Below are 13,325 nucleotides of genomic sequence, written 5' to 3'. Positions count from 1 at the left end.
AGTGACAAGGAGAACGCTGCAGTCAGTGAACATCTAGGGTGAATTTCTAGACCCTCAGCATAATTCTGTCGCATTGAACATAAATGCTTTATTCCAGGAGTCAGCACCTTTGTGATAGTATTTGATTGGACATCTTGCTTTCTGATCTTTTTCAATAGCAGAGATGTAGTCAAGATCCCAGCAGGGCACGCACAGGTGGTTCTTTGTTTTGTTTTTTAAGGAAAAAGTAAAAAAAGGGGGGGCTTATTTAAGGCTTGCTTAAATTTAAACAAACAAACAAGAAGAGGTATTACCAGGTTTAGAATGCAAACTTGAATAGTTGGGAATTTTTAAAGGTGATATGTAAAATCTCGTACTATTATTGTACTTGATAGATAAAAAATAAGAAGTGAGAGATTTCTAGTATAGCAGGTAAAGTTTTGTGTGTAGTTCAGTTTACTGTTCCCCTGATAGATGTTAATTTTGCAGATTTTTTCATGGGCATGCCCTTCCCCTCGCCTTCAGGGGAAAAGACTTGTGAGTTAGAGCAGAATCAAAGAGGATGAGTCTAGGAGCCCAAAGTGGGCTGGATATGTGGGTAGGGAAGCTCCAGGCTCCACTCTTTTGTGATGTAGCTTCTTATTTAGTTCTGAAGATAATTCCAAATGGAGAAATTTGTCTCTTCAACCTCTCAGAAAGAACAGAGCCCGCTGTTCTCCATATCCAGAACAGGATTCCATCAAAAAAATGCTGCTTATAGCTTATTTCAGATGAAGATGTTGAAACCCTTCAGGAATGCCTGGGTATCATATGGTATACTAACTGGATTTACTAAACATATTCTACAATACAGAAATAAGATGGAGTAACAGTTATTTGAGGCTTGTGCTTTTTCTCCTTTTAGGCAATTCTACAGCTGGATAGTCCCAAATCAGCCAGATCAATGTACAGCTTCCTGAAGCAATATCCGTATAATATGGGTGAGCATACATTGACCTGTACATTGTCACCCAATGGAGAGTTTGTTGAGGTAAGATTTCTTTTTTGATAATACATCATTTCTGTGGAATAGAGCAACCCTTCCATGAAGAGCAGCTAATGGTGACAATGTCAGTATTTCCTTCGGTATTTGCTGTCATTGTGGAGGAGAGTGAAAAGTGTGCAACAGCTGGGAAGTTTGTATTCTGGGAGGTGGCATAGGTGTGAAAGTATGTGTTGCTGTTTGTCTATCTTTTGCCTCTATTTCACAAACGTGTATGGAATCTCTTGCCACTGATGAAAATATTTCTTAATGAAGGATAAAAAGAAAGAAGAAAGGAGGAAAGCAACTCTTCAGTACTGGTTAGAAAAGGATTGATGATTGACATTAGTAGAGTTTTTCTGATCTAGTTCGATTCACCTTTAGCAGTTCATCTGTGATAGTCCTCTCGATTCCAGACTCCGTTGCGATGTCAGCATTGGCCTATGCACCCACAGCTGCTGCCATCTTCTCTCTTAAGAATGAAATTACTTGCAGTATTGAGCAGCTCCCGGTTTACTTCTGGTGACTTGCTGAAGGAACAGCAAGCTGCAGCAGCTGAACACCAGAGAGGAAGAAGCTTGGTGCATTGGATAGACAAAGAGTTTTAAGCAAGAAATGCAAACATCAGCCACATGCTAATAGCATTCCAGCTTCCAAAGTGGGGAACTTAAATCCAGATGTGGTATCAAGATCAAGACCAAAATGTATATAGGGTTTTTCTGTTTGTTTTGTTGGCGTTTTATTGTGGTGTTTTTTTCTCCTTCTTTTTGCCTCTTTTTTAAAAGTGATTATCCATGCGAATTCCATTCTTGGAGCTCTCGTTCCCTGTGTGCTGCTGTTCCTTTTCAGCTGCATGACTTTGGGATACCATTTAAACAAAAAGATATGCCTGGAGGGGCAGGGCATCTTAGGTTCTTCCTTTCACTTGTGTTCAGCACAAGAGAAGGTTTAACTTCAGGAGCCTAATGATAACAAGGGCATCAGTCCTTTATTTCAACAGGGAGGGGAAAAAAGTCATCCAGACATGTACTTCTATTTACCAAGCTGGCAGAACTGTCAGGATTATTTGCACTCTTAATCACAATTATTTGCACTACGAATCATGATGAATTTCAACTTCTTTTAAAGAATAGGTTGTATACTGATCATGGGCTTATATCATAGTTTGTTCTCTATTGTGTTGGCAGTTTTTTCTGCTTTATTGAAAAGCATTTTTATTTGTGAAATCTGTAGGGTGTGGTGTTTAGAATTCCTGTTTTTAAAGACATACTGTGTCAGCAGAGATTTTAGGTGTGCGTTTTTGGCGGGGGTATCCTGCCAATAGTTGTCACGTTGCATCTGTGATAGTTTAGGACATAGGGCGATACACAGCTAGATGTGATTTGGGCACAAATGTTTTTCGAGTGGATTCATCATGCCCCTTTCCAAGTAAATCAGCAGTCACTGTGCATATGCAGAGCCCGCTGTGAGTGAAGCACTGGTAGCTAAAATCAGATGAGCATGGGTGCACAGAGTGCTCTTTTCTCTTCTACTAGATGCAAGGGCCTGGATTAGATGTTGCAAGAGTTTTTTGTCTTCCCCCATTGCAGAGATGATTCTCCCCGTTGCCGACTCTCTTTGTATGGGAGAAAATATGCTCTTCTTCTGAGCTGCTTTATTTTTGTATTTCAGTTCATATGGTGAACTTCAGCTCACGACAAAGACCATAAATTGTAATTGTGTTAGATGATGTCAGGTGCATTTAAGGGTAATAAAATCTTTTATTAGACTAACTTTGTAGCTGAATAACTAAACCTTCAGACTTTGGAGCTTTCTCTCAATTCTAGAGAAACTAAGTAATAAGCTCACTTAGCACTGAAAAATAAGGAAAATATTGTTCATTAAAATGCTAATGCAAAGGAATGTCTGTCAAGGATGCATTGTGGGAACACTGTGTGATTCAAATCTGCTTTTTATAGCTGTTCCCTATAGCTTGTGTAGCAGCAGAATAACATGTCTTTGTCACTATAAATGTTTCATCAGAGCAGAGTTCAATGCCAACAAAGAATGGCATTCACACTCTGTTTTCAAAATAATATTTCTTTCCAGCTGCACACTTTGGGTGATACAGAGTGCTTGTCTGATTTAGAGAGGTTGACCAGCCAGATAGCTGTAACTAATGCCAGTGGCATAGTATAACAGCAGTAATATAAGTGCTCACTTCATCACATCATAGTTTTGTTTCTGTAATTTTGCTGATGATGTCTGAATTTAATACTGCTGAAATAACAAAAGTATGGGGAAACTCCTGTAAGAATGAAGGAGGATGTGCAGCTGGAATACAGATTGATAGAGCACGGCTGCAGCTGGTGGCATGCCAGTCTTTGTCAGTGCGACTGTCACAGCTTTTGCATAAACGTTAAAATAAACCTGGACTTTGGAGACATACTCCTAAACTTTATTGTTACCTGTATCTGAGATGGAGAGAGAAATGCCTGGTCACACTGATAAGAGGAAAAACTGAGGTTTTCTCCATCTGCTGTTTTTACTGCATTTTGAGCCTGTTCCCTCTTGTCCATCTTCAGTTGCGTTGCCAGAATCTGGATTATATGCCTGGGTACCATAGGAACATTGAGCTTGTAGCTCCATTTGCCATAAGCTATTTTCTCTAGAAGCCTTTCAATCAGAAGCTGGTCTGAGGGAAGAACAAAATCATTTTTAATTCATGGTAACATGTTCAAATTACTTTGGCACTTATCTCTGTAATAAATGTTTTTAGAAAGGGAAAACTGAAGGCTTTGGAATTACGTGCATAAATAAAAGATTAAAGTGAATTCTATGCACACTGAATTTATCTGATGTTCTTTCTGGTAGTGATACTCTTCAAATTAATTTGTGAAATGTCTTCAGAAAAGAGATTGAGATTTCAACAGCGAGTTTTTAAAGGTTGTTTGGGGTATTTTTGATTGCTCGGGACTAAGCTACTAACTGTGATAGCTGCGGAGCTTTGATGGTTTGTGGTTGTCTTTTTCTGGAAGACATTATTTAATTCAACATTTATTCCATGAGTTTATTCTATGTAACAGAAGGTAGAAATGTGTAGTTGTACAAGAAATGAATGCAGGTTATAAGGAACAGAAACTGGCTTTGGGTTTTCTGTAGATACTTGTTTGACTTGGAATGTAATTTATCTTTAAAAAAAGTGTGCTTCTGGTTTTCTGTGTAATACTTTTTGTCATGCTAACTGCATTCACCCTGAGCTCTGTGGCCCTTAGCATCCTTACCAATACAGGAATGAAGGTGCTGTCTGGAAAAAGATGGGTTTAATGTCCCTCTCCCCCAGATACATCACAGACCAAAAGCTAATTCTGCTCAAAACCATGACAGCTTTGAAGATGAGGCGACCAAAACAGTTAGTGGTGTGCCACATGTTCTGTCTAGCAAACTTTTTATTAAAATCTCTTACAGTGCCATGTACTTGTATTGTCATCTCATGAAATCTGTGTTTCGTGGGGAACAGTTTTAGAACAATTTACAGTCATTTGGTCTTTCAGGTGATACCTGCCTAAATTTGGGTTCGTGGTGTTATTAATTAGCTGGGTTATGCAAATTCCATGCTGATGCTTCTGAAAGTCATAGGTACTGAACCTCCTTTTTGCCTTTCAGGCTGAAGTTGTGAAAAAAGAAGTGAAGGAGGAACCAAGCAAAGGAAGGTATGCTTTTCAAATATTCAAGGTTTTTTTATATATCTCTATTGTTCCTGGAATGCGTTTCCAAGATCAGGCAGATTGCTGAGCCATCTCTCTAACTGAGCTTGACAAAAAGGCCTGCTGTGAGATCCATCAGCTGTTACTTGCTGTTACTTCTTTGCAGCTTGTGTGCGTTCTGTGTGTGCAGGACATGTAGTGTATTGCTGTAGAGCTGTAATGTTTGTGATCTCTTTGAAATCTGGGGCTTTCAAAGAACATGGTCAGATGGAGTGAAATCCTGTTTTCTGTGTAGTTTAAGTTTGTTATTGTTTTACTAATTCGGCCAGGATTTTACCACAGGTCCTGGAAAGTATGTTTGGATATACATGTTGGTAAGACAATTTTTTTGTTGTATTTAACCAGGAAGTGATTGCTTTATTTTGTCCTACAGTGCTTTCCTCTGTCAGAGCACCTGCATCTATTGTTTCTGTTTCCAAATGCTAAAAATAAACTGAAACTTCCTTGTTTAACTTATTAACATTAACTTCATGTGGTGATACAGGTCCCTGAATTGATTTAAAAAAAATGTTTAGATGCTGTATTAACACCAGAACCTAGAAATGAGAAATGATGGTTTTGGAATGTTCTATTTAAAATTGTTTTACGGATGCTGCTTGCAGTAAAATTTCTATTTGTGGAGTAACTATTTGTTGGTTTTAGAGTCTTGGTTATGTTCTCTCTATAATGGATAGATCATTATAAGATTTCTTGTTAACAAATATGACTTAAAACACCTTCTGTGACTCAAATCCATATTTCTGGATAAGTTTTATAATTAAAAAATCCCACCAAGAACCAGAAACAACCCCTTGTGTAATAATGGTCCCAAACTTCAGTTTCAAGTAATGCCATTATACTATCATGGGCTGTTGCTATATTTCCACAACCTGTTTCTTTCCAAAGTTAGGCACTCCTCATTTCACAAAACTTCTACTCAGACCCTAGTTGATTTTGGAAGCGTTCAGTTTCTAAACTGTCTGTGACTCACATGTAGGTAGACGTGCAGGTAACCTTTTTGATTCCGGGCCGGTGGGCTTTAGTGAGCGGCGGTAATTAACCAAAACAAGTGAGTCTTACCTGCATCCTAGCTGCTGCTCAGCATCCTGCTGTGGCTGATCAACAATGGGAAAACCGACATTTTTCCCTACAGATAACACTAGACACGTTCTCCTTGTCCAAGACAACTGTCATCTTGCGAGCCTTCGTGACTTGACTGATTATCTTTTTTCGTTACATTTTATAAGAAGCAGAAAATACCTTAAATATTTATATATGAAGACCTTGTCATGTGTTTCTGGGGAGGGAAGGACTAGCAAAATTTGGGGAGCAGAATGGGCTGCCCTCTGGGTTGCCTGGGATGATGAGGTGATCTTAAAAAAACCTTAGGGATGCTTCTGGAAGCTCATTTGTCATCCAGCCCTAGTAGGTAGCTCATCTGACTTCGCGGCTGAGGTGACTGACGTGTTTATGTGAATGCCTCTGCTCTTTTCAAGGATGCTGATGTGTTTTGTTGGGATTTGTTTTCCTCAGCTAAAATAGCTGAAACTTTTCTTGTCCAGGTTAGGACTTGAGGACCATCCCACTACTATTTTTAATCCTGAGCTGACATGTAGCAAGTGAGTTGTGTCTCTCCTGCGATACAGCCTCTGTGCTGGCATTTCTAGGGCTGAACTCTCCCAGACTTTCCCTTGCTAACTCAGGCAGTGCTGGCTGCGTACGGCAGCTTACGCAGGGACATCCTGTGCAGAAACTGAGCACCAGGTACTGTTGGTTTCACCTTTTATGCTAACTTCGGTGCAGGAAATGCGTCTTGCAGGTCTATGGGCTGTTTCTTTCCCAATGCCTAACAGGTCTTTTAAGCGCCTTCAGCTTTGTCAGGCTCCCTCATCTTTATCTCTGCGCATCACTGCCTCTGCAGAGCTCTCCTTCCACTGATTTGCAGTCTGGTTTGAATCTCTCTGTATATTTTGGACTAGCCCAGGACTTTGTGAAAGGCACAGGGTGGGTGTTGGCCTGAAAGGATATGCGAAGTCCTGAGGCTTCAGAGACTAATACCTTATTTGAATTATGTAGAGGATAATACGCATGTGCTACTCGCTGTAAGCTTTGTAGTTAGTGTATGGTTCCAGTGTTCACTGACGTTTTTCCATTCCCTGCAGAAAATGTATAAACAGAGGCTATGGAGTGGGTACAGTTTGGCAAGGTGTTTGAGCTTGTATCTAATTAAGCTTTCTATGCATCAGCGACAAAGGTGGGCTTTCAGAGCTGCCCTTCTGGGCTTTGGGCTCTGACTTACCCAGGTAGCGCTTTGCTGCGCAGACACATGAGACTTTAATCTCAATGGTCTGTAGGATGCTCAAATAGAAGAGAAAATGGTTTTTTCTTTTGGAGCACAAACAATGTTTAATTGGTGTCAAAGTATCTTCTGTGTTGTGACTGAGTAAACCAATACTGTGGCATAAAAAGCAGATCAGCCCTAGCAGATCAGCCCTGACGGCAGAGCCACTCATGAGGAATGCTTACCCCAAAACATTTGCAAGTAACAAGTTTAAATTGATTACAGGTCTGAGGAGCCTGTTAGAGATGAGCAGGATGTTGGAATGAGTGAGGTTGCTTTTTCTTTCATACAGCTTCAGTTGCTGTGAGCTGAGCTGCTCGGGCTCTGAAGGGGGTTCCCGGCGCTTTGTGGGGCACTGCTGGGAGCACACAACACTCCATTGCTCAAGCAAAATGCTGCAGCCTTGCTGCTTTTCTAGGGGAGGAGTGCCCTCATATCGTGCTGCAGGTATCCATCTGATGCATTGTCATGATGTATTACATCTGTGCCAGTTTTAAATTGGTGTTGTGAAAGATTTTGAGGCAGAATTCATATCCCTTCTTCTCTCTCCTCTCGCATTTTGTAGCAGCAGAGGACAGTGCCCTTGGGCCTGGAGGAAACCTTCGAGATTGGTGTTTCTGCTGTGCTTGCGTAGCACAGATGTTAACTGAGTTTGCCTGTTTTCATCTTTCTGTTGACTCCATGTATTGTGTCTTTGTCTCGTTAACCCTCGCATCTGGCTACTTCAGGACTTAACATTTTTGTCAGCGCTGAGTTCCATTTGATCTAGCCTTCCATTTTCTTGCTGAACATCATGCTGGGGGTATTACCAAAATGTCAGCCTTCTCTGCTTGTTTTTTTTTTCATGAGGGTTTATACAAATGTGCACCCTTTTTTCATAAACATAGGTTCTGAGAAACCATAGCGCAGGCTGCTCCGTTGTGCATAACCACCGATTAATTATGTGTGTTTGCTGCTTTTGTGTTTGTTTTGACACTTAGCGAGATTGTCAGCATTGGTATTCTGCCACCTTTCCATCTAGAGATGCATGAGGTGTTGGGATGCTCATTTTCTCGAGCATTGTGGGAAAAGGGGCACAGACATCTCTGATTTCAGTGTCTCCCAAGATCATCTATGGAGGATTCTTTCTTTCAGAGAAGAATAATGCACTTCCTGTAACTGAAGTTCTCTGAAAAGTGCTATCCTCTGCATTGTCATCTTGGGCTTTATTATCCTGGGAGCTGACAGTGGGATTATACAGTGCAAACAGAGCCTGGCCAAAAGGAGCTTCTGTGCATGTGTTGTGTTCCCCGCTATTGTGCGAGGTCAATGTGGTTTAAAAACAAAGCAACCCCTCGCTCCCCCCAAACGTGAACTAAAAAAAAAAACCAAAAGATCAAACTTCAGACTCCTAGCTACTGGAAGAGTTCTGTTGGTTAGTGACTGCAGCGTCTGCTGTCTTCAAACATAGCAAAACTCTGGTAATTCCTTTATACAGAGAGACTGGGGCATGTATTTTTGCTGTACATGCACTTTCACAGTCTGCCTTGCATCAGGGGATCTAAATTTTAGGAGTCCATGTCAGTGCTGAGGTGACGGGGTACACCTGTAGTGACCGCTACCTTGAGAGGTCTGACTGCAAGTAACACAATTCAAAGTGTAAGAGGCTTGCGATATACTGAGGTGGATTAAACAGAAGCATAAAACTAATCAGCTATTCGCCTCAATGTTGTTAACCATTTTAACACTGATAGGCTAGATTTCCAAATGCTAAGCACTAATGCATCAGGAAGTCCCCCACCATTGGCGTCAAGAGGTTTCTGCTAACTGTAGAATTCTCAACATAGTTTGATTTCTTCTGTTTTTTTTAAATGCATTTAGCTCTGGCTTGAAAAAATATCCAGAGGGATCAGGAGTGGTGCAAACAGCAGCTGCTAATCCTCCAGTAGAGCCTAGTGTGGCAAAGAAAGGACCCATTTCCATCTCTAATGTCAAAGACGAGATGTCAGCAGTACAGATAGAGCCCTCTGAGTCCCATCTTGAAAGAGCAGTAAGGGGGTCTGCTGCAAGACTGGCAGAAACGCCTGTGGAGGAAGCGGATGCTGGAGTTGAAGTTACTGTGGCATCTATCAAGTTTGCTGACACCGAATCGTCTGAAGCGAAGTCAGAAGAGATGCTGCTGCTGCCTTCCAGTGTGGAGAAAGAAGAGGCAGTTAAAGATAATGCTGAACTAGAGCTGTTCGAACCTGCTGTCGTAGCTGCATCAGAGGAGGAAATTAAAGCAGAAGATGAAGAGTTGCCTGCTCCTGCCATTGAATTGCCAGAAGAGTTGTCCGATGTGGGTAAGGCTGAAGACGTGCCGTCAGGTTGTGCTGTGAAGCCGGCAGCGTGGGAATCAACAGGGGCCGTCCCTGGAGCGGTGCCCCCTGATTCTGACGCAGCTTCGGTGGAGGTGGTGTCATCAGTTGTCACACAAACAGACAACAAGTTGGATGCTCCTGAAAAAAATCCTGTTTCTGATGCTGTGAGAACCGAACATGAAATGTCTGTAACTCCGATAGCGGAGAAGAAACCTGTGCTTAGAACTGGGGTGGCCATGGAGAAGAAACTGGATGTAGCTGGAGCCGACAGAGAGACGAAACCAGAAGAGCCTGCATTCAGAGCTGGAAGAGCTGTGGAGGAGAACCCTGAAAACTTTTTGGTCAAGACTGGGGCAGAGGCAGAGAAGAAACTTGAACAATCTGTGGCCAAGGTTGGGGCTGTTGTGGAAGATGATGCAAATGCTGTCAATGAGAACAGCGAGGGAAGTTTAATCAAAGCCCATCAAAATAAAGGAGCAGGACCAGCAAAAACTGATGAAGCCCACAAAGCAGTTACGTTAAACTCTTCTTTATCTGTCAAGGAATTTTCCTCTGTTGGGAGAACGATTTTAAAGGCAGTGGTGTCTCTTCCGGATATATCAAAGTCAAGGGTTCCAGTACAGAGAAAAGAGCCTTCCCTGTGTAAAGGAGGGGAACAGAGAGCTCCTTTGAAACCTGAGACCCAGGGCCAAGCAGCAGTGGAGAAGAACATCGCATCAAAAGAAGCAGGTCACCCGAAACCTGGTAACAGCCGATCAAGCCTGGGCGATGGCAGCGGCAAATGTAAAGTGAACAGAAGTTCTGTTGTTGATGGAAAGGGAGGCAATGGGAGGAATTCATCTCAGCAAGAGAAGGACTCACGAGAGGAATCTAGGGCTAGTTCAAAACAGTCTCAAGAGGGAGAGAGTAGATCATCCAGCATGAAGAAAGACAACAGCAGCAATAAGGTGAGGAGGGCAGGAAGGCCGGTTCAGTGTGCCTGATCAGTAACTAACTCCATGCTTCTCTCAGATGTTGAGTATGGGACAATGAGATTATGTTCCCCTTCCCTTTTCCATAAATCACTCAGCTGGTTTGGGCCAACAGACAAGTTGGAATAGCGAGATGGCGGGCAACCAGTTGCTTTTAGATGCAGTGTGTGCAACGCAAGTATGTAACTGGTTTGAAAATGCTACTTGGAAAAAAATGCAGGAAGGTATTTTTGAAGTGAGTCTTTTATTGAGTGTCATAACTTTATGTTCTTGGATTAGTTCTGAATGGGAATTAATAAGCTTTCTGTCCTTTTGTGAGCTGATATTTGCTTTGTCAAGTCCTACACAGACACTGGTTACTGAAAAGAGGCTACTAAGCAAGGTATTACCTGTGACTTGTTGCTAGAGACTGTATGCCTGGACTCTACCGCTGACGGTTGGCTTAGATCTGTATTTGCCAAGCATGTGATCAGAAGCAGCAATCTGGACAACCTAAAAAAGTTCATTAAGGGAAAAAATAGCGGATTTTTTTTTAATATTATTTTTTTCTCTTGTGGATGGGTTAGTTGGCTTAACTGGTTTCATGTGAACTTTTGTCTGATTTTGCAGGCTTCTGTTGGTGGCAGTGCTAAAGCTTCAAAAAGTGACACTAGCAGCAGTGCAAAACAAAAGGAGGTAAGGATACAACCACAACTGAACTTCACATACAGATTGTCTTGAAAGTGTGTGTGCGTACGCTAAGAATCTTTAGCATCCTTCCCTAGAGAATTTTTTGTATTACTGGCTGTTATGGACTATGGGCATAAAGCTATAAGGTCAAGTCATTTGGAAGAGAAACTTAATTCAAGAAGTGAGTGTTAAAAGGAGGTGGTTTTTTTAGTCTCGGATGTTATTTGAGAAAGAACACATTAACTATTTGGATCCCCAGCTACCTGCATGAGATCTGTGTTTGTCATCACACTTGTGAGAAGAGGGAAGGAAGGCTGAATTCCTCTAGCCCCTTACAAATGATTTTGTACAACAGGAGGTAGTTAGAACATCTCCATCCATGGTACCCTCTCTACGCAGAGGTGTATTTCCAAGTGGGTTCTGCAGAGCAAGGATTACTGCACGTTTTTGGTGCAGTGTTGGTTTGAAGATCAGCTTGGGAGTCTGTAGGCTCAGCTGCTAAAAAGCCCGCATTCTTATGTGAAGGTGAAAAGAGATACCCCCTCTCTCCCTGAGATAGCTTGGGCTTTGGGAGAGAAAAGCAGAAAGAAGGTAATAAAAGCCCGTATTGATGAGTTTGTAGAAGTAGCATTACAGGATCAAATCAAAGATCTACCAGGTAAGTAGTGGATCCTTATGGAAAATGGATTTCTGGGATAAAGTTTGGAGCCCTACATCCTTTTACTAATCTTAATCCATATAAACTTTCTGCATCACCAGCACAGTGTGTTTGTGAAGTTGGTGGTGGCGATGGTAATAGAGAACACTTTCACTACTGAGGTTCTGGATGTGTGTGTTAATCCCCAAGGGGAAATTCTGCAGCCTTTGAAAAAAGGCTTTGTAATGCCAGCTACTTCTTACTGCTTTATTCCTCACTGTTATAGCTGATGAGAACCAAGATCTGTGTTCTCCTTTTCATGGAAGGAAGAATGCAGTAATGTTTGATTTCAGTTGAAATATAACCAGATACTTCCTTTTTCTTCGCCATGGTCATATTTGCATTAAATATTCAAGTTTCTGCATCAGAATGTGGTGGAGGCATGCGTTATTTCTGGTATTTGTTAGCTTTTTGAAAAAGAAAGGGAAGAAAAGCCATGTAGCCTTTGAATTTCAGATTACTTTTTCTGCTGGAAAAAAGGTATTTCTTAGCTGCAAACTTACTCAGATTACAGAGGAGTTTATCTTGCCTTGGCCTTAAAAGTTCTTCTTTGACAAGAGTTTTTTCATTCTTGTGTGGAATACCGACTGGTATTTGGCAGCGGGATGAATATTTTTTGGGGGAGAATAAAAATAATTCAGACTCATTCATTGAAGAAATTGAATACATAATTTGGGGTGGAATGGATATTTGGGTGCATTTTGCTGTCTGAAATTAATTTACTCATTGGCTTCAAGTACGCATCTTTTCTGCCTTATCCTGCCATCCTGATTATAAGCGTGTAGCTATTTTATAGTGAACAAATTATAATACTGTAGTCAAAAAACGTGACTGCTGTCTAATCAAATAACCTAAAAGTAATTCAGGGTTAATTCAGTCTTTTCTTAAATTCAGTATCTATCCATACATCCTCCTCCAGATGCTTTCAGCTATCTACGGCATTAAATTACTTCTAATTCTTTGCAGTTGCCCTAGAATAAATTGTGTGAGCCCTGATGGGAGCTGGCATGGTCAAACTGCAGGGTAGGAGGAGTTTTAGATGCAGGACATGGTCCAGTAAGAGCATGCTGCTGACTGAGGAGAATTAGAAAAGGTCAGGCTCTGCCCTCTTAAGCATAAAAAAAATCATTAAGGCGTTTTCCAGAAAGCTGGAGCCATTTGTTAGGAAATTGAAACCAAAGAGGCAAGATGGAACAGTTGAGTAGTCATCAGGATACAGAATGACTTTGCTGGATCAAAACATCTGATGTAGGCTCCTGTTCTGTAGCAGCAGCCAACAGCATATGCCTAGGGAAGAGAATGAGATACTGACACAAGGTAATAGTATTTTTGAAGGATGCTCTGGAGGTATTCAGATTTTCACTAGTCTTCCTGCGAGTGCAAAAATCACGAGTATTCAGGGCATCGACCTGGTTCGTTTAATAGACATACATTTTTGTCTATTCACCCACTGTGTTTTTGAAAAATGCTTTGAGTTTCTGAGTTAAATCCACTTACTTAACACAAATGCTGATAATGAAAACTTCTATGTGAGACTGAAGGCCTGAAAATTTGTTTCTACCCTCAAGTTGCATTTTTTTTTG

At 41.3% G+C, this 13,325-nt stretch overlaps 1 protein-coding gene across 1 annotated transcript in view; it reads left to right on the top strand.

Annotated features, from left to right (window-relative positions):
* ZNF638 (zinc finger protein 638) overlaps positions 1 to 13,325 on the top strand; it is a 42,762-nt gene that overhangs the window by 23,957 nt on the left and 5,480 nt on the right. Inside the window, 4 exon segments of the mRNA XM_037388485.1 lie at positions 884 to 1,009; positions 4,646 to 4,692; positions 8,927 to 10,352; positions 10,986 to 11,051. Coding sequence (XP_037244382.1) covers positions 884 to 1,009; positions 4,646 to 4,692; positions 8,927 to 10,352; positions 10,986 to 11,051 — 1,665 coding nt within the window.

The sequence above is a fragment of the Falco rusticolus genome, chromosome 1 (assembly GCF_015220075.1).
Source record: "Falco rusticolus isolate bFalRus1 chromosome 1, bFalRus1.pri, whole genome shotgun sequence".
NCBI lineage: Eukaryota > Metazoa > Chordata > Aves > Falconiformes > Falconidae > Falco > Falco rusticolus.
The sequence above is the reverse complement of the archived record's forward strand: the minus strand, read 5'-3'. Positions and strand labels throughout refer to the sequence as shown.